Source organism: Uloborus diversus, chromosome 8, assembly GCF_026930045.1.
Source record: "Uloborus diversus isolate 005 chromosome 8, Udiv.v.3.1, whole genome shotgun sequence".
NCBI classification, from domain to species: domain Eukaryota; kingdom Metazoa; phylum Arthropoda; class Arachnida; order Araneae; family Uloboridae; genus Uloborus; species Uloborus diversus.
The window spans coordinates 141060668-141088219 of NC_072738.1; the positions used below are offsets into that span (position 1 = coordinate 141060668).

The 27552-nt window shown below is 35.8% G+C and overlaps 1 protein-coding gene across 1 annotated transcript; it reads left to right on the forward strand.

Moving 5' to 3' along the window:
* The first annotated feature begins 11901 nt into the window (after window positions 1–11901).
* Window positions 11902–26975, forward strand: LOC129227814 (protein unc-93 homolog A-like). The gene is made up of 3 exons (XM_054862427.1): window positions 11902–13117; window positions 20653–20920; window positions 26766–26975. Exons 1-3 carry the CDS (start codon window positions 12026–12028, stop codon window positions 26972–26974), a joined length of 1569 nt encoding a protein of 522 aa, XP_054718402.1. The 5' UTR covers window positions 11902–12025; the 3' UTR covers window position 26975.
* Window positions 26976–27552: the final 577 nt, after the last annotated feature.

Sequence of the window (27552 nt, forward strand, 5' to 3'; positions counted from 1 at the left end):
CAAAAGTATACCTCGTCGAATACGCACCAATAACACATTCATCTGCCCAAACAGAAGTTAACATTATCATGGTCATTTGCTTAACTTGTCAAAGTCACAGCACATTCATTGGGTACTTAATTATCAACAATAAAACGTGCTTTATAAGGTTATCAATTTTTGTTGCAGCCGATTATCGACAATTAAATCACTGGAAGAAGAAACGAGCTTTTAGTGTAGCATATGAACATGATTCAGTAAACATTTACTAAAATCATTTAAAAGCTGAAACTTGAATAAAAACACCTAAAATTGTGTAAAAAAGTGTAACGCTAAAATTACACACTTGCGTCTAGTCTTTCTTTCTTCTTTTAGCTCCTATCACACTGTAAAAAAATTCCGAAACGTTACTAGTTATTCCCGTGGAACGTCTCTGGATTTCACACGTTTTCACCTATTTCCCCGTAAAAACAAGTATTATCACAAAAAAGTTTCCTGAATTGCTACAAGTTGCACGCGTGCAGACTTTTCACTGCTGTGGAAAATATTTTTAGCAACCAGTTTAAAGATTGAATGAGCGTGTTTATTACGTGTATCGCCCTAAGCTTGTTTACGGCCTGTCCAAATTGACTAAGCTCCCACATGTGAGCGAAAATGTCAATGGACAGCTACAGTTTTGAAAGGCTGGAATTGCAGGCAAGAGGTATGTTTGGTTCCTTCTTGCGTAGCCTTGGCCGTGGTCGCTCTGATTTGATCTGGAGTCTTCTTGGTAAATTAGGAAGGTGCTAATCAATTACACTAAACCTGTTTAATTTTTCTAGAAGGTTCTAGAGATATGACTGGCTTTAACAGGGCAGATTTCGCAAATCTTCTTAAAGTTTCAAGGGTAATTTCAGAAAGGTTACTGAGAGCGGAAAGCGTTCCTGATTTTTCCAAGATATGTTACTGGAAGAAATTGGGCACATCAGCTGCCCATTATTTTCCAGGAACGTTTCCGAATCGTTTTTACAATGCAGGTTTATTTTGATGAGGACTACAATCTGAGTGTCTTGCCTCCCTTACACATGATATATTTTTGTTACAATACATAACACATATAAACGAAACATATGAAAGAATTTACATCACAAAGAGGGAAAGTACATCCGAAACGAGGGTTGGAGTCGAACGCACCACCTCAAGTGCGCGAAGCAATCGCTTAGACCAATCGGCCGCTGAGGCCCCTCTAATCTTTCTTCTGGACCTTCAGAACACTCCCCTCACTTCACTTTGACTCCTTATGGTTGATTTGCATTTCTCTGCATCGACACAAGGCCAGCTCAACGAAAACTGTGGCAATTTGAAAGTCACTGTACAAGTTGTTTAGTCACAGCGATTATAATTTTGCAGGATAGAAAACACCAGGACGATTCGGATTAAAAAAGGATTGCAGACTCTGTAATGCGTTCTTCTTGCATTTCTTCGTGTTCCACGGGAATTTGGTAGCACAAAAGCTTCCAATTAAGAGTAGTATGCAATAAAAACGAAACTTTTGAATGATCAAATCATATTTTAAATTTTTTTAAATTGCTGTATATAACGTGTTTCGGAGTCAATAAAGTTCTTTCTCAGCACAGGAAAATTATTGAACTGCAACAATACGCAGAAGTCATCAAAAAGCCTATTTTTTTTTTAATTGCGTAGAGGAGTTTTGTTTTTTTAAATGTGTACAGTGACTGCCAAAGTGATAAGGCAAATGAAAAAACTCCAAATTTTGGCTGCATTTGGTCGGAAAGTTATGCAAATATAATGACTGAAAACTAGTGGTAAAAAAAAAACTTCTTTTATTACTTTTATTGGAAAGACTCTACATAGGAATTCCGTGTTTATGGAATAAAGTTTGAATTTAAACATGTCTGTTATATAAATAAAATCATGTATGGACATGTTGAACATTTCGGGAACTGCTCAACTTGTTTTACAAAAAGAGAAAAAGTTTTATGATGTGAAACTAATGTCACGACTGACTTTTGAAAAAGTTCATAAGAGACCAAGGGTTGAGAGTGCCAAAAATAAGTTGTTATAGGTAAAAAGTGGTATAGTGTTATTTTTTCTGATGAGAAAAAGTTTAATTAGGATGCACTAAATAGTTATCGCTACATCAGGTACGATTTCTTTGCAAAGGGGGGACAAATTTCAAAGCGTACATTTACAGGCGGCTCAGTAATTGTCTGAGGAAGTTTCGGAATGAACGCAAACTACTCCAATATTATTTTGTGCGGGGCAGAATGAATCCTGAGTAATGTTTGTGTGCTGAACAATATATTTTTTCACAAGCACCGTTACTTACGAGTTCAAACAATTTGCTTCAGCTGGATAATGCCTATAATTAGAAGTTTCTCAAACTTCAAGATCATTGCTCGATGCATATTTTGAGAAATTACTGTACTGGCTGGACAAAAGGCTCGATCTAAGTTTAATGGAAACTTTGTGAGACACTTTGGCAAATGCATTATGAAAAAAATGGCATTCAATATCGAAAAAGCATGAATTCATTTTCTCCATCGAAAAACACAGGATACAAATTTCCAATAACGTTTTTAAACTTCCATGACTTTAAGACAAATAAAAGCGATTGGAAAAAAAGGGGATATTATGAATGACTAGGGATTTTCAAGGCTTAACAATCGTAGTCCTTACAATTTTATCGAGATTTAGCAGTGACATTTTTTTTATTAATCACGGCAAAACATCTATATTTGTATTTTCAAATGTTCTGCATTCCACAATGATTTCTAGCATATAAATGCATTTTGTGCAGAAATTTCTCTGAATTATTTGAGAAATATTATTTTTATGTGCAGTTTTTTGATGTCCTTATAATTCTGATCACCATTGTAGTGTTTAAAAGAAAGACAAGAAATGTACAACAAATTGGTTATAGGCATTTAGTACCTAAAGAGAAACAAAACTTTTGTTCTACAGAAATCCCGCAGAAAGTTCTCTGTCAATACTATACATTAAGGGGTTCTACTATATATGTGAAGAAATATTCAGCGTTGACGTGTCGACGCAGCCGCCATTTTGAATCAGAGCACGTATTTGCAAGGTAGGCTTTCCTAGCATTCCACAGAGGCATTCTTTTTTTTTTATGCTGCGTTTTAGCACAACGTTTGAATGAAGTGAAACTGCGCTCTTTAATGGGGTTGTTTCCTTCAGTCAAAAGTAGTACTTTTAGTCACTAAAATTGATAGAATAAGCAAAAAAAAAAAAAAAAAAAAAAAAACATGGACCCAGAAAATTCTTTTCTTTTCCCAACAGCTATTTTTTATTTTTTTGAAATGTCCGATTTTTCAAACAAGGCGTGGTCTAGATGACGTCATAAATGATGCTTTTTGGCGCACTTTTGTACCGCGTTTCCACGTTGTGATAATCAAGAAGCGAATTAAAATAGCGCTCTGCGCTTGCTATCAACCATATCGTTGCCAATACACGTGAGTAAAGATGCGAATTAAATGTTTTGCTTTGTGTATGGCAACGCAGAATGGCATTTCATCATTTGTGATGTCATCGGCAAGAAATGTAAACAATGAAAGATCACCGTTTTAAATAATTTTTTAAAAATATTAAACTTAAACAAATAATTTAAAAAATGGTTAGATCCTATGTTTTTAAGCATGTTCTTTCAGAAAAAAAATACTTTTAAAATATTCGAAACGACCCCATTCTGTAATGGTGAAACAGTTTGGAACCGAAACATCCGTGATAGTTTGTGCAAAAAATACTCAAAAACAGCGTTTGAAAAAGCATTAATCTGATCTACTGATGGAAACATAATTTTCTCGGTTGGGGGAGGGGGCTTGTCGATATCTTAACTTTAGGGAATTCTATCTAATTTTACAAAATCTACTATTATCTAGAAAATAGTAGAAAGCAATTAGACGCAGCTAAAAGAGTAAAATAGGAAAACCAGTTTCGATTTCAATCGCCCCCTTCGTCCAGGTTAAGCAAATGAAAGATAGATTAATTATCGTACATGTAAAACTTAAATACTTGAGAAACAGTTTCTAAACCAATCTGGTTCTAGCATTTGCTGTATCAGATTGGCAGAAGTGATATTGGAAAATGCAAATTCGCGATCAAGTAAAACTAGAGGAACTTTGGGAACCCCAAAAGACTCGTTCTAAATATTATTTAGATCTTGGTGTACATATAAAGCTCCAAAATAATCGATCTTCCCAAAAATGGAAGAACTGCAAAAAAAATGTTTCGTCGGAAAATTCAAATGTGTGACCGGTGTCCCACCAATCTTTCACGTCAAGAAAATTTCTTGTTTTTTCACGTTTACTTTTCATGTTCCAATACCCACATTTTAAAGCCCGCCTTGTTTGCCCGATATATTAAAGACCACATACACAGTTGACTTTTCCTTAATGGATACGGATACGGTAAGTTGTATTTTGGTCAGAAATTCAAAACTTGTTCACATTTTGTTTTACCCAGGCCAGTCATTTTGACTTTGAAAGAGTTCTTACATAAAAAAGGGCGTTGTTTTTGTTGTTTCCCGATAAAATTTGCATTGAGTGTATTCCCTTTGTCCCCCGTCTCCTTCGAATTCGAAGAAAAATTCGAAATGACGGGTCTGGTTTTACTAATTATTTTCACAACTGTTTTGTTTACGTCTTTTTTGATGCTTTGCCTACACCCTTCCCCCCACCCTCAAGTAAAGTTTACTAAATATAACTAATGTACTTTTACAAGGTTCTGGTCCCGGTCAGTGTCCACTTCCTCCTTGGTCCAGTAGTCCTTTCCAACGGTGTAAGAACCGACCCACGATCGTTGCACTTTCGTGTGACTACGCTTGGCCAGTTCCTTCTCGGCTGAAAGACCACGAGGGGTCCATTCTGACGTCATGGGGACCTGCGTTCGGCTGTCTTTCGCCAGTTCATCAGACTCTTCTTGGTTTCCTAAGGCAAGAAAAGAAACTGAAAATGTTCGAATATTCATTGATGAAAGATTGTTTAGTGAAGTAAACTGTTTCTTAAAGTCTAATTTTCAAGTGTTTAGATAAAGATTAGTTTTTACTTTTTAATGGGGCTGCGTTAGGGGTTTGTCTTTTGCTGACCTAGTGCAATCTCCCGATAAGGCATCGAGTCTTTCAGGTGCCACTTTAAAGCGCGAATGTCAATGGCACTGATAATGGGCTTGTTTCTCTCAGTCAAAAGTACTACTTTTAGTCACTGATATAGATAGAATATGCAAAAAGTAATAATAACATGAAGCGAGAAAAAACTTTCATTTTTCCAACGTTTATTCATTTATTTTTTTTACTGTCCGATTTTTCAAATAAGGCGTGGTCTTTATGACGACACAAGTAAAGAACTTTGGCGCGTACTCTACTGGCGTGCCCACTGCATACGCTTGCAGTCTACTGCGTTCCCACGATATGATAATTAGGAAGCGAATTAAATATTGCGCTCTACGCTTGTTATTAACCATATCGTTGCCAGTACATGCGAGTAAAGAAGTGAATTAAATATTGTGCTCTACGCTTGTTATTAACCATATTGTTGCCAGTACATACGAATAAAGAAGTGAATTAAATATTTTGCTCTGCGCTAATGTCATCGGTGAATGACATTTCATTACTTGTGATGCCATGCGCAGAAGGGCAAAAACTAAAATTGAATATGCGCACCGATTAAAATATTTAAAAAAAATATTAAACTTTGTCAAATCATTTTAAAAATTGTCAAGTCCTATGTTTTTAAGCATACTCTTTCAGAAAAAAATACTTTGAAAAGTTTGGAAACAACCCCATTTTGACACACAGTTTCCACCAGATAGAGGTATTTGCGCTCTCTTTGCGAAAACTGCACTAGGGATTTAATCTAGCCGGATGCATTCCAAGTAAAACAAACGCCAAAGGAATCCTTTACATGCATTATAATCATTCGACACAAGCACTGACGATTTTCTGCACCTCGAAAATACTGATCGCACACGTGTCCGAACCAGAGACGAATGTTTAGAACGTCAGTGCCTAACCACCATGCCACCCAGACTTCAGGTTAAGAAGTATTACTTTCCTAACAAAAAAGAATATTAGAAGGTGATCAAGTAGTATTTCTTAAATATTTACACTTTATAGATGTTTAAAATGAAGACTAATTTATGCGTATAGATTTCTGCTACAGTAATAACATATTTTTTTCTAACAAACCTCTTTCGATTTTTATTACGGCTTTATTACAGTTACAGTACTGAGGTGCAAAGATTTTCAAAAAACTCAACACGACGAACTTACCGAAAGTTTGCCAAATTTGGCACCACCTGAAAAAAAGACACTTGACGAAGTTACGGTAACGTTCACAGATTAAAATTAAAATTGCCGCCAAAACAATAAATTTGGCAGCAAAAAAATAAAATAAAATAAAAATTTTATTAAATCGGAAAATAATCCACTAAAAAAGAACTAAAGTCATTAATTATATTAAAAAGGCCATTAAAATCTTAAATCATCCGCCGACTCCGTTTATCCAATCTCGGCAATAGACAACGTTACCGTAACCCCGTTAGACTCTCAGTTATCAAAATTTCTGCGAGACGATGGATTTGAGAAGAAGGTAACCCCGTCGCTGAAATAGGAGATATTTCGATAATTAGGAATCTGGCGCGGTCGTGTCATTTTTGGCATAAATAATTTGATTTTGGTAACCCTGCTGATTTATAGTAAGCCTATGTGAATCTTAGAGCAGGAATTAAAATGGGGAGGGATCAACAACAATCATAGGCTTAGCAAAAGCTGATCCAAAAATCCCAATTCACGTGACTCAACAACGACTAATAGTTGGCACGTTTTGCATGAAACAAACGAAGGAAATCTAATTTTTTCCAATGCTTTGCAATAAAATCAATCAACGTGACTTGGGGTCTTGGTTTCACAAATGAAAGTTCACACTCCCTCCATTTTATCTCTTCTTAATGATGTGATAGTCTTTCCGGTCTCTTTGTTTAGATTTGCAAAGAAAAATACCTCTCGCGCTGGCGCTGGAGGCAAAAATTGACGCCAATGAAAAAAGATCGCCAGATCCCCAATTATCGGAATCTTCCCTTGAAATATTTACCTGACGACAATGAAATGAAAGATGCGGATTTTCCAGTTCCAACACTCTTGCGTCTTTTCAAACTCTCCTTGCCGAAGTACTTGGCAGTGGCGTTCTCAGAAGCCGTGATAGTTAGTTGCTGCTCCAACCTGCTTTGCTGTCTCATCGGTTTCTGTCCGTCATCTGGGAGAGTCTTGGCAGACAGTTGCAAAGTTTCACCTGACAGTACTTGGTCAAGTACACTTGATACATATCCTGCTTTTCCCATCTTAGTTCCAATCTTCGGCATTTGCCGTCTGTCGGTAGTTGAAACTGCAGTAGTACGGGGCTTATCCGCTTCGCTTTGCATTGAAATCACGGGTTCACTTGTTTTCTCATTCATGTTGAGAAAAATTAATATTTCATTACCGTTTACAAGAAGCATTTATATTTACTCGAGATCTCGTATTTACTTTGTAGGACATTGCGGAAAATAGTTGTTACTAATATTTCACTTTGGACGCTAAGTTAATTTACAATTTTTATTTTGTAAACAGTTCACTTATTATCTAATTTATTTGTTGCCACCGTTTTTATGACAATTGCTTTAACTATGCTTTTAAACTGGTTCATATCTTAACTTAATTCTTATAGGCCGTGCCAAACTCATAGCAACAAAGAGGGTGCTACAAGGAGCACCCGGTTTAAATTACGTTGCCATGGATTGGTGGATCCTATCAGCGCCTCTTGCGGTCAAAATGGGTGATGACCAATCAAAAATAAACAAACTTTGTAACGTTGACATTGATTGGTGGATGCATGAACGTATCCTGGTTGCATCGGTTGACTTGGCAATATATCGCCAAGTTAGCTACAAATTTGACGAAAAAATATTTTAATATGAAATTAAATCTTTTATTTTCTGTTTTTTCATTAAATTAGTGAAGTGCGTGTCAAACTTGCATAAAAAAAATATTTTAATATCTTAATATATAAAAATCAATGTCCTGAGATAACATATATATATATATACATATATATATATATATATATATACATATATATATCAACGCACAGCCAAAACCACTGAAGCTTCAGACTTGAAATTCGGCAAGCATGTCTGCATGATTACGAAAGTAACCACTAAGAAAGGATTTTTCGAAATCTCAATTAGTTCGGGAGAAATTAATTAAAACCCATTAATTTATGCGAAATTTAAATCTGTCATTGAAATTCAAATCCCTTATTTTCGAAGGCTTTCCTCCATTCAAATCAGTATTCAATACTTCATCTCAACTTTTGATCGATAGCGAACTATAAATTTGATATTGTTTTTGTTTCTCACGTAATTCTTCGAGGCTTTTCTCAAGCCAAATCGTAATGTTTCTGTCTATTGCTTTCATTTTTTCAAAACTAGAAACGAAGTTTTTAAGAACATCATCACAGGCGGACTATCCTTTTGAAGTCAGAAGAGTGTAGTTTCCTGTTAAAGTTTGCTTTGCAATAACCATTATTAAGTCACAAGGACAGACATTAAAAGTAGCAGGGATCGATTTAAGAGAAGACTTTTTTTCACACGGCCAATGTTATGTAGCTTGCTCCAAAGTCAGATCATCAAGCAGCTTAATAATTTTAGCACCAGAAAAAAAAACTAAAATTGTTGTATACAAAGGAGTTTTTGCTTAAACATAGGTATATCAATAAAATGTGGATGGCCTGTGTTTGCAAAAATAATCAGTACTTCAAAAGGATCGTTAATAACAGTTAAAGATCGGTTAAGGACAAGGGCATATATGTAAGGAGTCCAGGGGTCCCGGGATCCTCCCCAAATTAGAAAAAGTTATAGGTAATAAGTAATTATTATAGGGGATTTTCGAAACTAGGTGCACCAAGCACTGTTAACCCCTGCTAATTCCATTACCCGAGCAATGCCGGCTACGGGAATGCTAGTATTCATATAAACATTTTATATTCTGTTTTCTCATTGAATCAGTGAATTGAATGCCATACTTGACTTTATCAAACATCATCTGGCAATGAGGACTTAGTGGTGCGGAAGGATAGCACGTTATTCTGGTAATAGGTAGGGCGCAAGTTCGAATCCGGGCAGAACTAAAGAAATCAATAAAAATTCCAATTAAACTTTAAAAAATTACTTACAAAGTAGGAAACGAAAATTTTAAACTATTATTATTTGCTTTACTACGCATTGCTTTGTAACTTCCTAGGGTTCTAAGGACCTTTGACCTTCAAAATTTTCGATTTTCTGGAAAAAATATATGTTATGCATAATTTAATTCTGAACAATTTGATACCTTATTTATTACCATACGCCAAAAGCTTTTCAAGTTATCGTAAAAATGCGTTTATTTTCCCCATAGAGATTTATGTTAGCAGCAGTTGTTTAAGCTTCTTTTTCTCAGCTGCCGGTTTCATCGGTTTTCTCGTTTCGCGCATGATATCTCACAAAGTTTCTTATATATTTCCGTAAAACTTTTCATGCATGTTTTTTGGAAAATTTTTATGATCTGAACCTAAATTTAAACTAAAAATAAAAGTTAAAATTTGAAAAAAAAAAAAAATGCCCAAACTTTTGGAAAATTTTGATATTAACTTATAAAATTTCAAAAAAATAAATAAATAATTTTTAAAGCAATTAATAAATTAGGTTCAAGTCATAAATATAAATCAGATAAACATATATTAAAAATTTTATGGAAATATATAAGAAACTTTTTGAGATATCATGCGCGCAAAACGAGAAAACCGAAGAAACCGGCACCTGATAACTTGAAAAGTTTTTGGCGTATGGCAATAAATCCACTATAATATTAAAATCTGTTCGCGTCTGTCTGTCTGTCTGTCTGAAGATCTATCTTCTCGAGAACCGCTGCGAATCGAGAGTCGAACGAGATACCGATCAATTCAAAATTTTCCAAAGAAAACAATGGGACCAATCTCGTAATTGTACGACTTTAATTAGCGGAGATATTAATTAAAACGTTAATTAACATTACGTTATTCAGGAATATTTATTTCTTTCCTGTTGCCATTTTGAATCTGGGTGAGCAAATAAAATTCTAATAATTGTTTTAAAAGAGATTTTTTCGGTTGCTGTCCAAATCTTAAAACAATGTCTCCATTTAGAATTTTATTTTAAATTAGTTTAAAATTGGTTGCTCCTATTCGGACGCAGCCTTTATTTTATCGTCTGTCCTTTTTTTATTTTTTACATTCAATGTTCTTAACCCTTTTCAGAATATGAAAGTTGTTTCTTTAGCTATGTTTATTGATTGTAGTATAAGTTTATCATTCACAGGCCTCATATTTGGGTACACTTTGGATGTGCGACTAATTATGTTTATTTTTTTGGACTTTTTCCCGTCACATGGATGAGTTTTCGAATTGTAACAAGACTCTTTTTCTTTCCTGTTTCTATTTTTAAAATACAGTTTATATCGTTAAAAGAACATGTTAAATTAAGATTGTTTGGATTTCTATGTGAAACAGAGTTGAACAAAAAAGATTGTTTTTAAGAATTTTATGTTTGGATTTCTATGTGAAACAGAGTTGAACAAAAAAGATTGTTTTTAAGAATTTTAACTAAAGCTAAATTGGAATATGATGACATGGTATTAAATTAATGCTTATAAGTAGTTATTTAGTCTTGGTGCTTAAGTTTCACGTAATCAACCAAAAAGTATCTGTCATTCTTTGTAAAAAGCTGATTGTAATTATGCATAAATAGTTCAGATATAGTCTATCAGATGTAATACATTTTAACGTGAGCACAGATTATAGTTGATAATGCATATATTTTCATCTTTTGTGCTAATTGAAAATACTCATCACTTGTATCATTGGTAACTATGATTAAAGTTAAGGAGATTATTGCCAAAAATATGCTCTACTGGTGTTTTGCAAACCTTGCATTACGCTTATTTATTTACTCCTCAGCGCTTTAGAAACTGATGTCAGAGTAATACAAAAACATTAATTGGACATCTTTCATTTTTTATGTAGCCCGTGCAACGCCGGGCACGCAGCTAGTAAGGTATTAAATTGTCCAGAATTAAACTATGCATAACATATATTTTTTTTCCAGAAAATCGAAAATTTTGAAGGTTAAAGGTCCTTTGACCCCTTAAGAACTCATCATATTTCTTTTAATCATCATACATAGATTATATTTACTATAAATGTAAATATTTAAAGTGTGTCCTTGCTTATTACAAGGCACTATTAGTATTAAAAGGGTGTAAAAGGAAGTCATGTGATGCACACATCAGCTTGTTTCTTGGATCTATCTGAAGGACAAAATAATACGACACATTGATCAGCTTTATCCTTATATCTACTTATAATCTTATACTAATAATATAATCGTGGAATACGGAACAATAACAAAGTAGCATGCTAAGAATAAATCACGCTTCTTTTCAGTGCAGTTCGTTGTGACTCTCAGCGGACAACAGAGGGCTGGCAATGCTGTCATATGAATGGTATTGTTATGGGGTTATCACATTTTAACATTGAATAACTCTTAAAGTAACTTCTTACAATGCGTGTGTGGTATTAAAAAATGATCAAAAAAACACCTTTGAGAGATTCAATTCAGAATTCATAAAAGCGTGCAATCTTCTTGCTCGTCACGAAATATGATTCCCAGCAATAAATATTGCGACAGATATCAGCTTTATGAGACTGCTATAAAAGCACAATAGTAATTACTGATAGGGATTGCGTTAGAGCTGAATTTATTATTCAACAAGTATTATGTCCTGATAAAGCAAAACTGCTCTGAAGAAATTCCTTTGTTTTCGATGCGTTCTTTTTCGAATTAAAATCATGAGAAAATGTTTCGGAAATGTTGTCTTTATTGCAGATCTACTTTTTCTTTTTTCAGTGAATTTTGTTTTAAAATGTAAAATTCAACTGTTTTGAAAACAAAAACCATCGTCTGACTCAAAGAAGGAACGAAAATGATTGACTCAGCACCTGAGGCTCAATTCACCGACCGCCAAATCATCAAAAATCTATTTGTGCTCTGCAGTGGCTTTTTGTTTTTGTACATCGCGTACGATGCCCTATTTATGCTTCAAAGTACGATGAACCGTGAGCAGGGTATCGGAGTGGCCTGTCAAGCCATTGTGTACAGCTTTTTTTGTTTGTGTTCACTGCTGTTGCCGAAGTATATTATCAAAAAACTGGGATCTAAAGTGACTCTCACAATCGGAATGTTTGCATGCGTTCCGTATGTAGCTGCGAATTTTTATCCTCACTGGGCTGTTATGGTTCCCTGCGCATTGTCCGCTGGCTTTGGATCATCTTTGTTGTGGGCGTCACAATGCACATACTTGAATGAAATATCCGTCCTATACGCCAAGCATCAATTTCTCAAAACTCATTCTTCGAGAGGAAGTTCCTTCAGCTGTGACAAATCGAGCTCGATCCAGTTCAACTGGGTAAATAACAAAGCATTAAACAACAAAGAATCTCAAACATCAGCCATCAATGATCCACGAACTAACATAAATAAAAAGGATGAAGTTAACGAAGAAACTTTCCAGAATACTCAAAATTCAGAAAAATGCCTGGAATCAAGTTCGGAAAAGGAGTCGTCTGCTTATTCCAGGATGGTAGAATCATGGACAGCAAGGTTCTTTGGCTTCCATGGCATGGCATACATGGCGACACGCATTATAAGCAACCTGATGTCTTTCTACTTGCTCCAGAAAGACGCCCCTGACTCCAAGTTCAGCAACAGCACGTGTGTTTGCGGAGCAAACTTTTGCAATGTGGAGTCAGAATGCTTTGCCCACAATGTCGAACCCCCCAGCACCGAAGTGAGGTACATACTCACGGGAATATGCGTGGTAATTGGTCTTTTCTCGGTATTCTTGGTGGGAATATTCCTCGATCCCTTGAAGATGGGCAAGGAGGAAGTGTCTTTTTCTTTAGATTTCATGCTGTCTACATTTAGGCAAGCAAGAAAGAAGAGGCAGATACTGTTAATACCGCTGTGCTTTTATGTTGGAATGATACAAGGATTCTACACAGGAGACTTTACAAAGGTAAGACTAACTTTTCCTGCATTGTCATAAGTACTAATTTGTCATGCATGTAATATCCTACAGTTTGGGCAAAAGTTCAGTCAGTAGCGCTGTGAAGTCAATAGAAAGTCTGATCACATCAATATGTGAGCTTCCAGGTTAGCCTCGCCCAACCTGCAGAAATTAAAATACCGTCTAAAAGCAGTAAGTTACCCCCCCCCCCCCCCCCCAAGTCAAGGCTGAGGAAGAACTACATGCAATATAGACAGTCAGGTTATCAGATCCTGAGACTGCAGTTTCTTTCTTATTAGAACCCATCTGTCTGGAATAGTGATTAAGTGAACTGGAAGCAGATGTCATCTCATTGAAGCTGAGAGTTCCAACAAACTGGTCGACAAAGTAAATTTATCTCACCAGCGAGAGTCCACAGCATGGTGCGGTTCGACTCGTGAATAGAAGGGAAAGTAATTTACCACTAAGTTACCGCCCCTCCGTCAAATAGTAAGCTGCTTTAATCGATCTAATAAGTAATTTTATTTTGAGAAGCTCTTTTAGAGTAATTTTTTGGTCGATATGTTTTTTAATCTATCGTTCGTCAAAAATTTGCTTCCGTTTAGAGTTACGCCATTTTGTACCTATGTATTGGCAACTGTATGTATTTGTCTTTTCATTCGTAGAACACGTGTTGAGAAGAATAAATGAAGTTGAAAAACGTTTGGTTTCCGTAATGGGGTTGTTTACTTCAGACAAAAGTAATACTTTTTGTCACAGAAATTGATAGTGTAAGCAAAAAAAAAAAACATGGACTCAGACAATACTTTTATTTTCCCAACAGCTATTTTTTACTTAATTTTTAAAATAGAGGATTCTTCGAACAAGGCGTGGTCTTTTATGACGCCACAAATGATGCACTATGGCGCATCTTTCTACCGCACGTTATGATAATCAAGAAGCGAATTACAATTGCGCTCTACGCTTGCTATCAACCATATCGTTGCCAATTCACGTGAGTAAAGATGCGAATAAAATATTTTGGACAGTGAAAATGGCAACACTGAATGGCATTTCATCATTTATGATGTCATCGGCAGAAGCGTTAAACGATGAAAGAGCATCGATTTATGTAATTTTTTTAAAATATCAAACTTAAAGAAATTATTTAAAAAATGGTCAGATTTTATGTTTTTTGGCATGTTTTTTCAGAAAAAAATACTTTTAAAATTTTGGAAATGACCGCATTACAGAGTGCGATTTGTTTTTGTTTTTATTCTGTGAAAATGTATAGACGTTTTGTTTCCTATTTAATAGATAGCTTTAAAGGATTTAATTCCCACTTTTGAATTAGCTGTCATATGTATATAATTTATGTTACGATAAGAGTGTTAGGGTGTGTATGTGTTTATCAGAATAACTGTATTTGAAAATTAGCATTTAATTTTTTGACTGAAAATTTATGGATTCTTGTGTCTTGTAATCAATATTTTGAAATTATTTCATACGCAGGCAAACTAGCATTCAAATTAAAGCATAAAAAAGTAACAAATATTTATTCTCAAATCTAAAACTTGTTCTAAACGCATCTGCTGTTCACAGGAGCTTGGAGAGAAGTTACTCGCCAACAAAGCAAACGTATATAATATACTTAAGAGCTCTTAAAGTAATTACTATTTAAGTAAAAAGTGTTTTTATGGAACTAAAATGTTTTTCGCACTCATGATATATGTTTTATTACATTTATAGGTAAAATCAGTACAAAAATTTAAACATTATAGGCGACTGTGGGATATGTAGTCGTTGAATGCATGTTTTTTTTTTCTTTATTTAGAAGTAAAAATCATTCTTACATACCTACGAAAAGTTAATGGACCTCCTGGTGTGGCTTTTACTTCACAGTTTATAATGCTACAATACTGCACTATTGCTATAAATCTTATTTTTTCCGTCTATAGTTAAATGTTTTTATTATTCATGGCTTTAGTTAATGGAAACTTCTTCAGCGGTTACGGTCAACTCCAAATTGCTCCTCAGGTCACATGGTATTGTTGCCGTATCGGGATAGCAGGGTTGCACTCTCTCCATCTATTCTTTCTCAATGGTATAGATAAATATTTACCCTCGATTTAATATGATAACATAGTACGAGAACATGTTATTAAGTGGTTAAATGGTCAGGCGGCATAGTTCGTAGACGAGATGATTCAAAATCTGGAGCTGCGAAAAAAGTTAACTGCTGAAAAAAATGAAATGTTCAATTTTCGGTCGGTTGTAGGATATTCTTTCATCATTAAATATTATTTTCCTTCGTTACGAAAAGTTTCTTACATCAAAAGTGATCCTAGTATAAAACTTTGCAGCCTAAGCAATGTGAATCAGAAGAAATTACATTTTGCTTTGTAACTGAACGAGTTTCCCGTCTAATGCGTAACTTAACACGTTTACCTCTGAATCCACACTGTAAAAAAGATCTGAAACGTTAATGAGTATTTAAATGTAACGTTTCGGGATTTCAATGGTTTTTATCCACTTCCTTGAAAAATCAAGTATCATTGTCAAAAAGTTTCTGAATTGCTACAAGTTGCACGAATAATGAAGGCTTCTCACTGTTGTGAAAAATACTTATAGCTTCTTGTTTAAAAATTAACTGAGTGTATTTATAAAGTGTATCGGCTTCCGTTCGCTTACGGCCTGTCCAGACAGATCAAGCTCCCAAAGGGTGTGAATAAATCTATGGACTACATAATTTTGCAAGAATTACAGGCAAGTCAAATTCTTGATACTTACTTGCGATTCTGTCTTAGCTTTGGCCATGTTAACAGTACTGCTTTTAGAACTTTCTTTATAAATCAGGAAAGTACCAAGCTCTTATATTATACCTTACTTAATTTTACTCTAAAGTTTCAGAGACGCGACCGGCTTTAAACGGGAAGATTTCAGAATTTTTCAGAAAGATTCCAGGAAAATTTCAGGAAGGTTACGGACTTTTAGCGGAAAATGTTCCCGGCTTTAGCAAGATATGTTACCGACAGAAATTGAGCACATCAGTCCATTGTTTTCCCAAGAACGTTTCTGAATAGTTTTTACAGTGAAAGAGTTTCCCATCTGATGTATAACTTAACACTTTTGCCTCTGCACCCATGAACAGACATATCTTCCTCATTGTAGCGGTTTTTCTCCGTATACCCATGAGAAGATATAAAATGGGGATACATTAAAGTCTTTCATTGTTAGAGCAAAGATCCTACGCCATATGATAGCATCTCTACATAGTATAAAATGAAGTCTCCAAAAAGCGTCTGTGTGTTTGAACTCGCAAAGCTCGAGAACTAGCCGCCGATTGCGCTGAAATTTTCACAGTTTATCTCTTTAATCCTGAAAAGGTTTGCAGACCAGTTCGAATAAAATTCGATGAATAGTTCTTTTTTTATTGAGCAATCACGATTGCTTATTGTTCTCACTTGACTGTTTCTGACGTTCCTTTGATTTTTCACACCGCCGCCCGCCGCACCATCACCGTCGACGGGCTCCTCACGATGCTGCACCTCTAGCGAAAGCCGTCTCCAGGTTGCATCCATGTCCTACACACACCCGCATACATACACAACTACACACACGCTTACATACACACAATAACACACACAAACATGTACACACACATACACCTACACACATACACAAACACATACACACATACAAACATACACATACGCATACATACAGACACCCACACATGCAGAAACCCACACATACAGGCACCCACACATACACACAAATACCCACACATTCATGCCTGCACACAGGCACAAACATATATGCCTACACAGACATACACATACCCCCCCCCCCCAACACACATTCATACACACAACTACCCACACACTTATGCCAGCACACAGACACAAACACACATGCCTACACACACATACACATAACCCCTACACACAAACACATACCCCCACACACAAACACACACGCCTACATGCACACACTCATGATTGCGAAAAACATAATTTGAATTCAAAATGTCAAAATTCAAATTAATTTTTTTTCCTAATTTACGTTCAATTTTCACATAAATTCTCAAATATGGGGGTGAAAAATTACTTGCACATATTAATATTATATGTCGTTGGAAAGAGTAGAATTTTCCGTGTTCTACGTAATTTGTTTCAATACTCTAACTTAATTACGGCGGGAGTTATTTGCGTTTTTAGCTCGAATTTTTTTAGGCTTAGCTGAAATTTATGCACTACTTTCCTCATTGAAAAAAATCAATAAAAAGTGAAGGAATTGTCCCACAGTTTTCTTTTTGACAGCATTGGAAAGAGCTGCTTTTTTTTACTCCAGATTTAACTCGACCTATGGTCGAAAAAATAAGCTTTTATCTCGAAAGGAAAAAAAGTTACAAGCGTTTTTAAATCAAGTTTAAGAAATCTCGATTTCATTCAAATTGTAAACCCTTTTCTTTCGCATTTTAATTCCTTAAACTTATTTTATTTTGTGTTTCCATGGTTACGCATTTTAAATCCATCTTTATGGATTTAATTTCTTTAAAGTATTTTAATATCTGCCGTCATTGTTTGAAAGGGAAATCATGATGTTTTTTTATTGAGCAATCACGATTGCTTATTGTTCTCATTTGACTGTTTTTGGGGATACGCTGATTTTATTTTCCCGCCAGCACCCTCTGCAGCATCATCGTCGACCGGCCGCATCACGATGCTACTCCTCTTGCGAAAACCGTGTCCAGGTTGCGTCCATATCCTACACACACACGCATACACATCCACACACCTACACACACACACTCCTACACACACACACACACACCTACACACACACTCCTACACACACACACTCCTACACACAAACACACACTCCTATACACGCACATACACACACTCATGCCTGCACACAGACTCACATGCCTACATACACACATACACACGAACGCCTACACGCACGGCACTGCATACACAACACTCACACACATGCATACATACACTCACACACCGAATCACACACATGCGCCTACACAAACACACACGCGCAGATATACACACACACGCTCGTGATTGCGAAAAACATAATTTGAATTCAAGATACCAAAAATTCAAGTTAGTATAATTTTATATTCATTTTCTACTTTTACTCCTGATTGTTGAATATACGTCACTTGACACAATTTTTATTTTCAAGGTGGACCGGGCAAAGCCGGGCAATGCCGCTAGTTTAAAATAAAGCATTGGACGAAATCAGGTTTCTTTCATTAGTTTTACGTAAAACGCGTCCCCCAATCGTCGTAGATGAATCACATGACTTGGGATCTTTGCCACAGCTTATCCTAAGTCAATGATTGGACTTGCTTCCACTGGTTACTATTTTCTGCTCTAAGGGTGTACCCGATAACGTCTTAAGCAATGACCTGGATCAAATCTATTGGATTCTGTCCGAGTTCTGTTTAAGCTTTTATCTGTACTTTACCTTGCCTGTAGAAAACAAAACAATTTTCTGCTTCTTAAATATCCTATGTTTTGTCGTATGTCTTCAAAAGTTTAAAAATTTGTATCTGATAACATCTCAAATGTTTGGTAATGTCAGTTACATTTATTCTTATATCTGTAGCTAAGAGGCAGACTGACGCAAGTCCAAAAATTGCGATTTTCAGATTATTTGTGCATCGTATGTAGAATTCTAATCCGCATCGAGCCATGTGAACGTAATTCTAAAAAAAATAATCCCTTGTAAAGAGTTTTTTTTTTAGAAGTAGAGAACTTTAGGTTCAAATAAAACATAGTTAAATGTTGTTAATTGCCATGAATGTTGCTTTATTCGAAAGAGGATTCTTTGCCATTTTTATTTGAATATGATTTCTGGCATATTTCCACCTCGGCTGGCTCGGAGAAAGTCCAGTTGGAAAGTCCAATTTTCTGTCTTTTTGCAGCAATAGAGGCCGTATGTCGGTAATAAGGTGGCGAATGTTCTCTTCCAAGGCGTCAATCGTCTGTGGTTTATCGGTGCAGACCAGAGATTCCACATAGCCCCACCAAAAGTAGTCCAGTGGTGTTAAATCGCATGATCTTGCAGGCCAATTCAGGGGTCTATTACGCGAAATTATTCCTTCACCGAACGTTTCGTTCAAAAAATCAATTGTGACACGCGCTGTGTGGCATGTTGCACCGCGTTGTTGTCTATTCATGATGAAATGGCAAACCGAACTGAGCACAAAACAAGTGACAGCTATCAAAATGGACATGTCAAACAGCGTTGCCAACTTAAAGTTCTATACCTCGGAGGAAAAAAAAAACTTTAATACGTTTCGCGTCCCGTCTTTTGCATGCGCCAGACAACCTTTTCCTCTCTCTCTTGTAAAATCGCGATTATGTGACTTACTTTCTTCTGGCTCTGACCTACAGATATTACAACTATATCTACAGGGTGTCCAGGAAAGGACTCCATGATTTCAAAATTAAATATCTCGAAAACAAAAGCCAATATTGGAATAAAATAAACGGTACGTTTATTGTGAAACTCATGAAAAACATGAACAGAAACTTTTAAATCAGTAACAAGAATCGCCAACAAGGGAGGCTGTGTACGCTGTAATTGCAACAGAAATCCCCATAAATAGTGCTGCGAAGGTGTTAGGCGCTTCAGCAGTAGTTTTACCTCCCAGAAGTACTTACATTTACGCTAGAAATTATCGTCCGACCCCTTCGCAGCACTATTTATGCACCGTGAAAAAATTCCGAAACGTTTCGGGATTTTAATGGTTTTTATCCACTTCCTGGAAAAATAAAGTATCATTGTCAAAACGTTTTCTGAATTGCCAAAAACTGCACGAATGCACACTTTTCACTGTTGTGAAAAATACCTTTAGCTCCCAGTTTAAAGATTAACTGAGCGTACTTATAAAGTGTATCGGCTTCAGACTGAACGAGCTCCCAAAAGGAGCGAATAAGTATGAACAACGTTGCTTTGCAAGCATTGCAGGTGAGTCAAGTTCTCGATACTTCCGTGTCATTCTGGCTTAGCTTTGGCCGTATTTCCAGTAATGCTTTTGGAACTTCTTTAATAGGGCAGGAAGGTGCCAAGCTATTATATTATACCTTTTTAAGTTTACTCTAATTTTCCAAAGACGCGACTGGCTTTAAACGGGGAGATTTCTGGATTTTTTAGGAGGCTTCCAGGATAATTTCACGAAGGTTACTGAATTTTAGCGGAAAACGTTCCTGGTTTTTTCAAGATATGTTACTGGCAGAAATTGGGCACATCAGCTGCCCATTATTTTCCAGGAATGTTTCTGAATCGTTTTTACAGTGTGGGGACTTCTAATGCAATTAATGCGTGCATAGCCCACTGTTGGCAATTTTTGTTACTAATTTCCAAGTTTCTGTACACGATTCTCAAGGGGATTTCACAATAAACATACCTTTTGTTTTATTCCAATATAGGCCTTTATTTTCGAGATATTTAATTTTGAAATCAGGGAGTCTTTTTCTGGACAACCTGTATGCATCCTAATATATTGTTTCGTTGTCTCTCTCTCTTCCTTACAGTCTTACATTGCGTGCGCTTGGGGCACTTACCACGTCGGGTTGGTGAGCATATGTTACGGCGCTACATGCGCCTTAGCATCGCTTGCATCCGGCTGGATGGTGAAACGCTTCAACCGACTGCCCGTCTTCATCTTGGCTGGCGCAGTAAACTTGGCATCCATTATCATTTTCCTCATGTGGCACCCAAAGCCGAAGAAGCCCGCCATGTTCTTCATAGCTGCAGGGATGTGGGGCACTTCCACCGGCATTCTGTGGTCTCAGCTGCGAGGTGAGTACAGTGTGGCTCTAATCCTCATATATATAACTAGCCGCCTGCGGCGACCAGCTGGTCCGCCTTTTTACGCCAAGGTTGCCGCCTTCGGCGGCTGCTTAAAGAAATTTCGTGGCGGTATCAATCAATCTATATCTATACTATTATTAATTTGAATGGAATAATTTCTAGACCTTACCGTTTTTCCGGTAAGCGCGTCACACACACACAACCATCTTATTTCATCATAGCCGCCTGCGGCGACCAGCTGGTTCGCCTTCGTACGTCATTCGCCATTCTGTGCAGGCAGTCACCTACGGCGGCTGTTTGCCTAACATGTCATTTACCTTTTTACTTCACGTTTGCCGCCTTCGGCAGCTGTTTCAATAAATTTGGCAGCAGTATTAATCAATCCATCTCTATCTTTTTTTTGGGCCATTCACATTTTTACGCAAAGATTGCCGCCTTCGGCGGCTATCTACCTTTACGATCTATCTCTAAATTTTCTTATCCATTTCTATTTATTTTAACCTTCCCGCCCATTTCCTATCAAAAACAAAGATTACTCAAAAAACCGCTTTTTTTTATTTATGTAGGGTAAAAAAAAAAAAATTATCTCCAATATTCCCCGCAGTGTGCAAAAAGTGTAGCGTTTGACAAAGAAAACAAATCTCGCTGTTTTTATTGAAATAAATGCGCACAACTATGCAATGTAACCTAATATAGATACAGCAAAAGGTCCAGTTTGGCGGGGGGGGGGGGAAGGGAAAAAGAAATAAATGCAATCCCTAAATAAAACAAAAAAAAAAAAGGAAAGGAAAAAAAGAAGCAAACGCTGCTGAAAAACACGTGGTCATCACTTCATAAAATGTAGAAGTAAGCTATAAAAAAAGATTAACATTTGTTTGCGATTAAGATTCCATCCTAAGTATCGAATCGAAATCCAAATAGTGACGTCAGAGACATAAAAGATTGAAGAACGCTTTTTTTCGACCGATGCGTGGAAAGACATGATGTGTTCAGCATTAAAAAAATTGTAAAAATAAAAACTATTGCGTATTTTTAAGAACTTTTTTCTTTTGAAGAGGGCGAAATGTTTTTACTATTACCAACTTAAATTTTAGAAATGAGGCTTTGATACTTCTCGCAGGATGATATTAGAAAAAAATAAAACCCAGGAAAAAATGCAAATTAAAGGTTTTTTCAAAAATTCATAAAAAATACAAAAACTGCTCTATTTTCAAAATTTTTTCATTCATCATATTTAAAATTAAATTTCCTACACTATAGTACAAAAAATATTTGTGTGGTGCGATTGTTTCGGGATCTGTGAGGTAAAACGTATTAAAAAGTGCAAAAAAACACATAAAACATTAAATAACTTTTTTTCTAATTAAAATTTCAAAAATCGAAGCCCGAGGTGCACATCTTCGGCAAAAACTGCAACTGTATACCAAATTTCATCTTTTTAGGCCTTACCGTTTTCTCGGGAAGCGCGCCACACACACACACACACACAAACATCTTATTTTATTATATGTAAGATAATAGCGAATTCACTGATCTAGTAACGCTCTGACGTCACCAACAATGAAACTCGCGCCATAGCATGATGATTTGTAAATATTTTTTGGCAATGTTTGACATGCAAGGAAATGCTTTGTTTTGACTAGGCTGAACTGGATCTGCCTATTTATTATTATTTATTTTCCCTCCGCAGGGTCCCCCGTACCTAAAATTGTTTGTGGTTTAACTAGTTGGATGGAACACTGAAGACAGCTCTGATTTTTACTTCCTTTTACAAAAAAGAAAGTATGGTATTCGCAAAAAAATTTTCACTCAAAAATCGGCCTTAATTTCCATTTTGCTCACCTCCAAATGAATGTTGAGTTTTTTTTTCGACCCGACCACACGTACATATGTACCTAAAAACTTGTAGACGCCCGAAATACCCATTTTGAAGTTTCCCGAGCTAATTACAACGAATTTTCTCGTGACGTTTGTATATACGTATGTATGTGCGTATGTGTGTATGTATGCCGCATAACTCAAGAACGGTATGTCCTAGAAAATTGAAATTTGGTACGTAGACTCCTAGTTTGGGTCAAGTTGTGCACCTCTCCCTTTGGTTGCATTCGGGTGTTTCTAAAGGGGTCTTTTGCCCCTTTTTGGAGGGAAATCATTGTTAATTTCGATGGATACTCAAGTGCTGTTATAATTTGGCGAACACTTGGAGATATATCGCCAGTCTTTTGGTCGCCAACTTAGCGAAAAATTTGGCGACCTTTTTTTTTTGTTAAATTTTAAATTTGGTTTCAATTTGGCCACTGTTGGTGATATTTAGAGAGTAAACTATTGAATCACAATAAAACTGCCAATAATGAGAAAATGACATTAAGTTGGAGTAAAAGGAGGTCATGTGATGATTGAGTATGTTTGTAAAAAAATTGTACACATATACCCTTTTTTCCACAACGTGAAATTTCAAAGAGTCTTTTAACACATCCGTCGCGTAAGTTGATATTCTCGACTGTATTTATATTTTCTGTATTTATATATTCATCAGCTCGTTTTAAAGTAAAATTTTATAGTGATATCGGATTCAATGGGAAAACGTACTGGCAATATGGATGCCAATACTTTTTTACCATAAAATTTCAGGAAATTTTTAACAGTGTAGTTATTTTACCAAAGCATTCGAACTGAAATCCGCGCACATGACTTGTCCCGTGTCCACTGATCTACCCAAGAAAATATAAATACAGTCGAGAATATCAACTTACGCGACGGATGTGTTAGAAGACTCTTTGAAATTTCACGTTGTAGAAAAAAGGGTATATGTGTACAAATTTTTTACAAACATACTCAATCGTTTTAGGCATTTGTAAGCACTCCTTAAACTATTTAACCCATTTCTTAACTTAATATCATCGTTTTTTGCACAAAGAATTGATTTTTTACAGCATAAATAAAACTGTGTTGTTCAACGTAAAATACTGTTACGAAGCACAAAATCACAGGGAGAGCGAGGCACAAATGAAATAGAACTGTGCGTATAGTTTGTAGTAATAATAAATGCTCCACTATAATAGCACTCTACAGTAAATACAGTAATTATATTCGACGTACTTTTTAATTGTTCAAACATTTCAAAAATCTTTACCTTTTCTTTAACTGCCAGAGACTGTCTCTTTTTCTTTCCATTTTCACAAACTGTTGAAAAATAGCGTGCTTAGGCGAAATTATATTTCATTAGTTTCAGATTTAGAATGGAAAAAAATAAATAATGATAAAAGATGTGCAGTGGTCATTTGTTTACCATGACAAAGCGATGGATAAACTAGTACGGTAGGGGGATCTTCCACTTTCAGTGATGTTAAAGGGAAAGTCCGTTCACGAAACTAATTTTTGGTAGCCAACAATGAGGGCGATGCTTAAGCCCCACGATTCCTAACGAACATTTTCGTGTTGCGGGTGAGAAATTAGCGTTAGCTCTGGAATTCGTTACTCGGGAAAAACTCGTGTTATGGCCATTTCGCGTACGTCAAAAAGTGTTGTAGCGAGGGTCGACTACAGTTAGGAATTGCAATACCGGACCAAAAATGCAATACCGGTGTTCGGTATTTTTTTCACGTAATACCTGAATACCGTTATAAATACCGGTATTAGAAATTTCTCAAAAAACATTTAAAAACATCACGTTTCGTTGCCATTTTGTATTGCTTCGTGCAAAAAGTGCATTATTTATTTATTATGAGCAAATATTATGAAAGGAAGGAACAAATATCATAATAAAAAATCAAAAATAGCAAGAAACGTTATGCACCTATTTAACTGCCAGTAGCCTAGATTCATTTAAGTGAAACACTTTCCTGTGCATATCTTTATGTTGAAACATAAAGGATTAGGAATTTCTCTGCCAAACACTGAATACGTATTTTAAAATGGGGGGAAACGGAGTCATGTTTGGATTCGGAGCATTATTTTACATAAGAATCAGTAAAAATAGTATCAGAAGCATTTTTTAAAATTTTTGTATTTTTGCCAAGCAGTTTCACTGCAATCCCTTGAATTGCAAATGCTTTCTGGCCAAGCATAATTTAAAGAACTAAAAGATGGATTATACTTAATCAATGACGACTATCTGGGAAACAGAATTTGAAATTTAATTTTTCTTTGCACGGAATGTATATAGATAGGTTACTATGAAAGACCGAAATTGCAGAATATCAACTTTCACCGGTGATTCACTGGAAATGTTTTTGTCTTTCGTAGATGCCTTTCGTATATGGGGGCAGTAAGAAGCAAAGGGATATAAGTGTACTTTATAAAGTTTTGAGGAAAGCGCGTTTAAAGTTCAGATTCTAGGTAGCCTTTCATTGATTTTTTTTTTCTAAATCAGGCTGTATATCAGTACCTACCAGGATTACTAGTACCATATCTTGCCTCAAAGCAGAGGAGAGACTCTCCTACTACATGTACTGGTGATCTCTATTTTCTTGACTTTGACACTTACATCCCTTTGCTTCTCAATGACTCATATGTGAATGTTGATATGCACCGGCGGGCCGTGGTGGCCTGATCGGGAAGGCATCGGACTTGTAACCGGAGGGTTGCGATGTATCCTAGCCAGTCCACCGTCTTCATTAATGGTGATTGGGGGGATGCTAAACATGCTCGTGGTCACAAGGTTCACCAAGTGAAACGACATCTCTGGGGGTGATGGAGCAGGGATAGTTCAGCTCCTGGTATTGAATCAAAAAATCAGAGCTGTCTTCAGCGTTCCATCCAACTAGTTAAACCACAAACAATCTTAGGTACGGAGGACCCTGCGGAGGGAAAATGAAAGTGTCAATAGTCTTCAAATTCGAACGAGTGTTTTTTATTTTATTTTATTTATTTATTTATTTATTTATTTTTTTGGCTGGTTTATAATTTCTTACGCTCTCTTAAGACATTTCATTTGACAGCAGTACAAATAGAACATTTGTATCATAGAACATATTTTGTACGATCAGAAAAGGTGTGTACTGAAAGGTTTTTAATTCAAAAGAAAACTTGGACATACTGTTATACATACCTTTGCTAAAATTTTTATACTGCACCGACAAATGCTGACACTTACCAGATTTTGGACTATCGAAGTAACAAATAAATGTTGATCTTAGCACTACTCCTAGAATAAGCCTTTAATCATAATGGAAAACGTCGCGTACGGAAAAGAAAATAGCAAAGTTACCGTATTACCCCATATTATTCGGCTTGCCGCAAAATTCGAGGGTCACCAGATTTTCAATAACACTTACCTGGTCTATTCAATAACTTACTCATAAATATATATAACTTACTTATAACTTATTAATTACAAAGAATAACTTACCGAATATGAACTTACCTGGTCCTTTCCGGCATGCCGGAAAAATCGAGGTTAAAAAAAATACACTATAAAAAATAAATGTTCTATACATATCTGATTAGTATTAGTAAAGTTTAATTTTGTTAAATTAACTAACAATGTCATCAGTGCTAAAGAATTTATCAGAGGTGTTTTTAAAAAGATATATGAACGAATCGTAGTAACAGTAATTGCTACTGAATTGATTATTTAATTGGCATATAATTCATTCCGTTAATAACGACCTATCATAAATAACAAGAGCATATTATATGCAGTACACAATTGGAGCTGAATGTTGAAATTTGCTTTTGTTTTGTTGCAAAATAAACCTCGATTTATTCGGCATGCCAGAAAATTTGAATTTCCCGGCATGCTGGTCAACCTCTCTTTTTTCCGTCATGCCGGATAATGCGAGGTAATACAGTAATTCATGTCCAGTAACTTTTTTTTCCTTTTCAATTCCAGCGTTCGTGGGAGTTCTGTTCAAAAAAGACGAAGAAGCAGCTTTTGGAGCTTATTACCTATGGTACTCCTTGGGATGGTGCTTGTCATTTGCCTACAGTAACTATTTCTGCACTTATGTCAAAGTCTATGTACTACTGGCTGTGTCTTCCGTGGGAATTATCGGCTACTTAACGGTAGAAATACCTCTCGTACTGAATAAAGTAAAATGATTTTCACAATCTTTTGTGTCCATTTTATTCATTACTAGTGGTACTCTCACGGCCTTGCCCGTAGTAGAAAATTAAAAGGTCATTTGGTTCACCTGTGGATCATTCCACGTCAAATCGCCTAAATTAAATAGTCGGCCGTGCCGTCATGTCTCCTATCTTTTCCATTATTTTTTTACGATGAGAAAAGCTCGGATTATTTTTTTAATAGATTTTTTGAATGAAAATTACGCTTTGGAGTTTCTTTTTTTTTCCCAAAAATTTGATTTTTGACAATTTTTTGGAGTCATTGTTTTAGCATGAATTCAGAAAATCTCTCTAATTTCTTGATTTTTTAACCAATTTAGCTGAATTTGGTATCAATTTCAAGTTAATATTTTTCTCTTTCAGTGTGAACGACAGATAGTATAGTTGGGCACTATGAACAGTTGGGTGTTGCCACTCTTTATCTAATGTCAGTTTTTATGTTTTTTCAATTGGGAGATTAAATAAGTTATATCTCCGAAGTACCTACTACGATCTGCATCATTTCTTTTTTTTTTTTTTTTTTTTTTTGTAGCATATTAAAGTTATTTTCTTGC

What these genes read in the sequence shown, in the direction of transcription:
- LOC129227814 (XM_054862427.1), top strand. Translation starts at nt 12,026, where the DNA reads ATGATTGACTCAGCACCTGAGGCTCAATTCACCGACCGCCAAATCATC. An exon ending in ACACAGGAGACTTTACAAAG is followed by an intron (nt 13,118 to 20,652) that starts GTAAGACTAACT and finishes TCTTCCTTACAG; the next exon opens with TCTTACATTGCGTGCGCTTG. An exon ending in TCTGTGGTCTCAGCTGCGAG is followed by an intron (nt 20,921 to 26,765) that starts GTGAGTACAGTG and finishes TTTCAATTCCAG; the next exon opens with CGTTCGTGGGAGTTCTGTTC.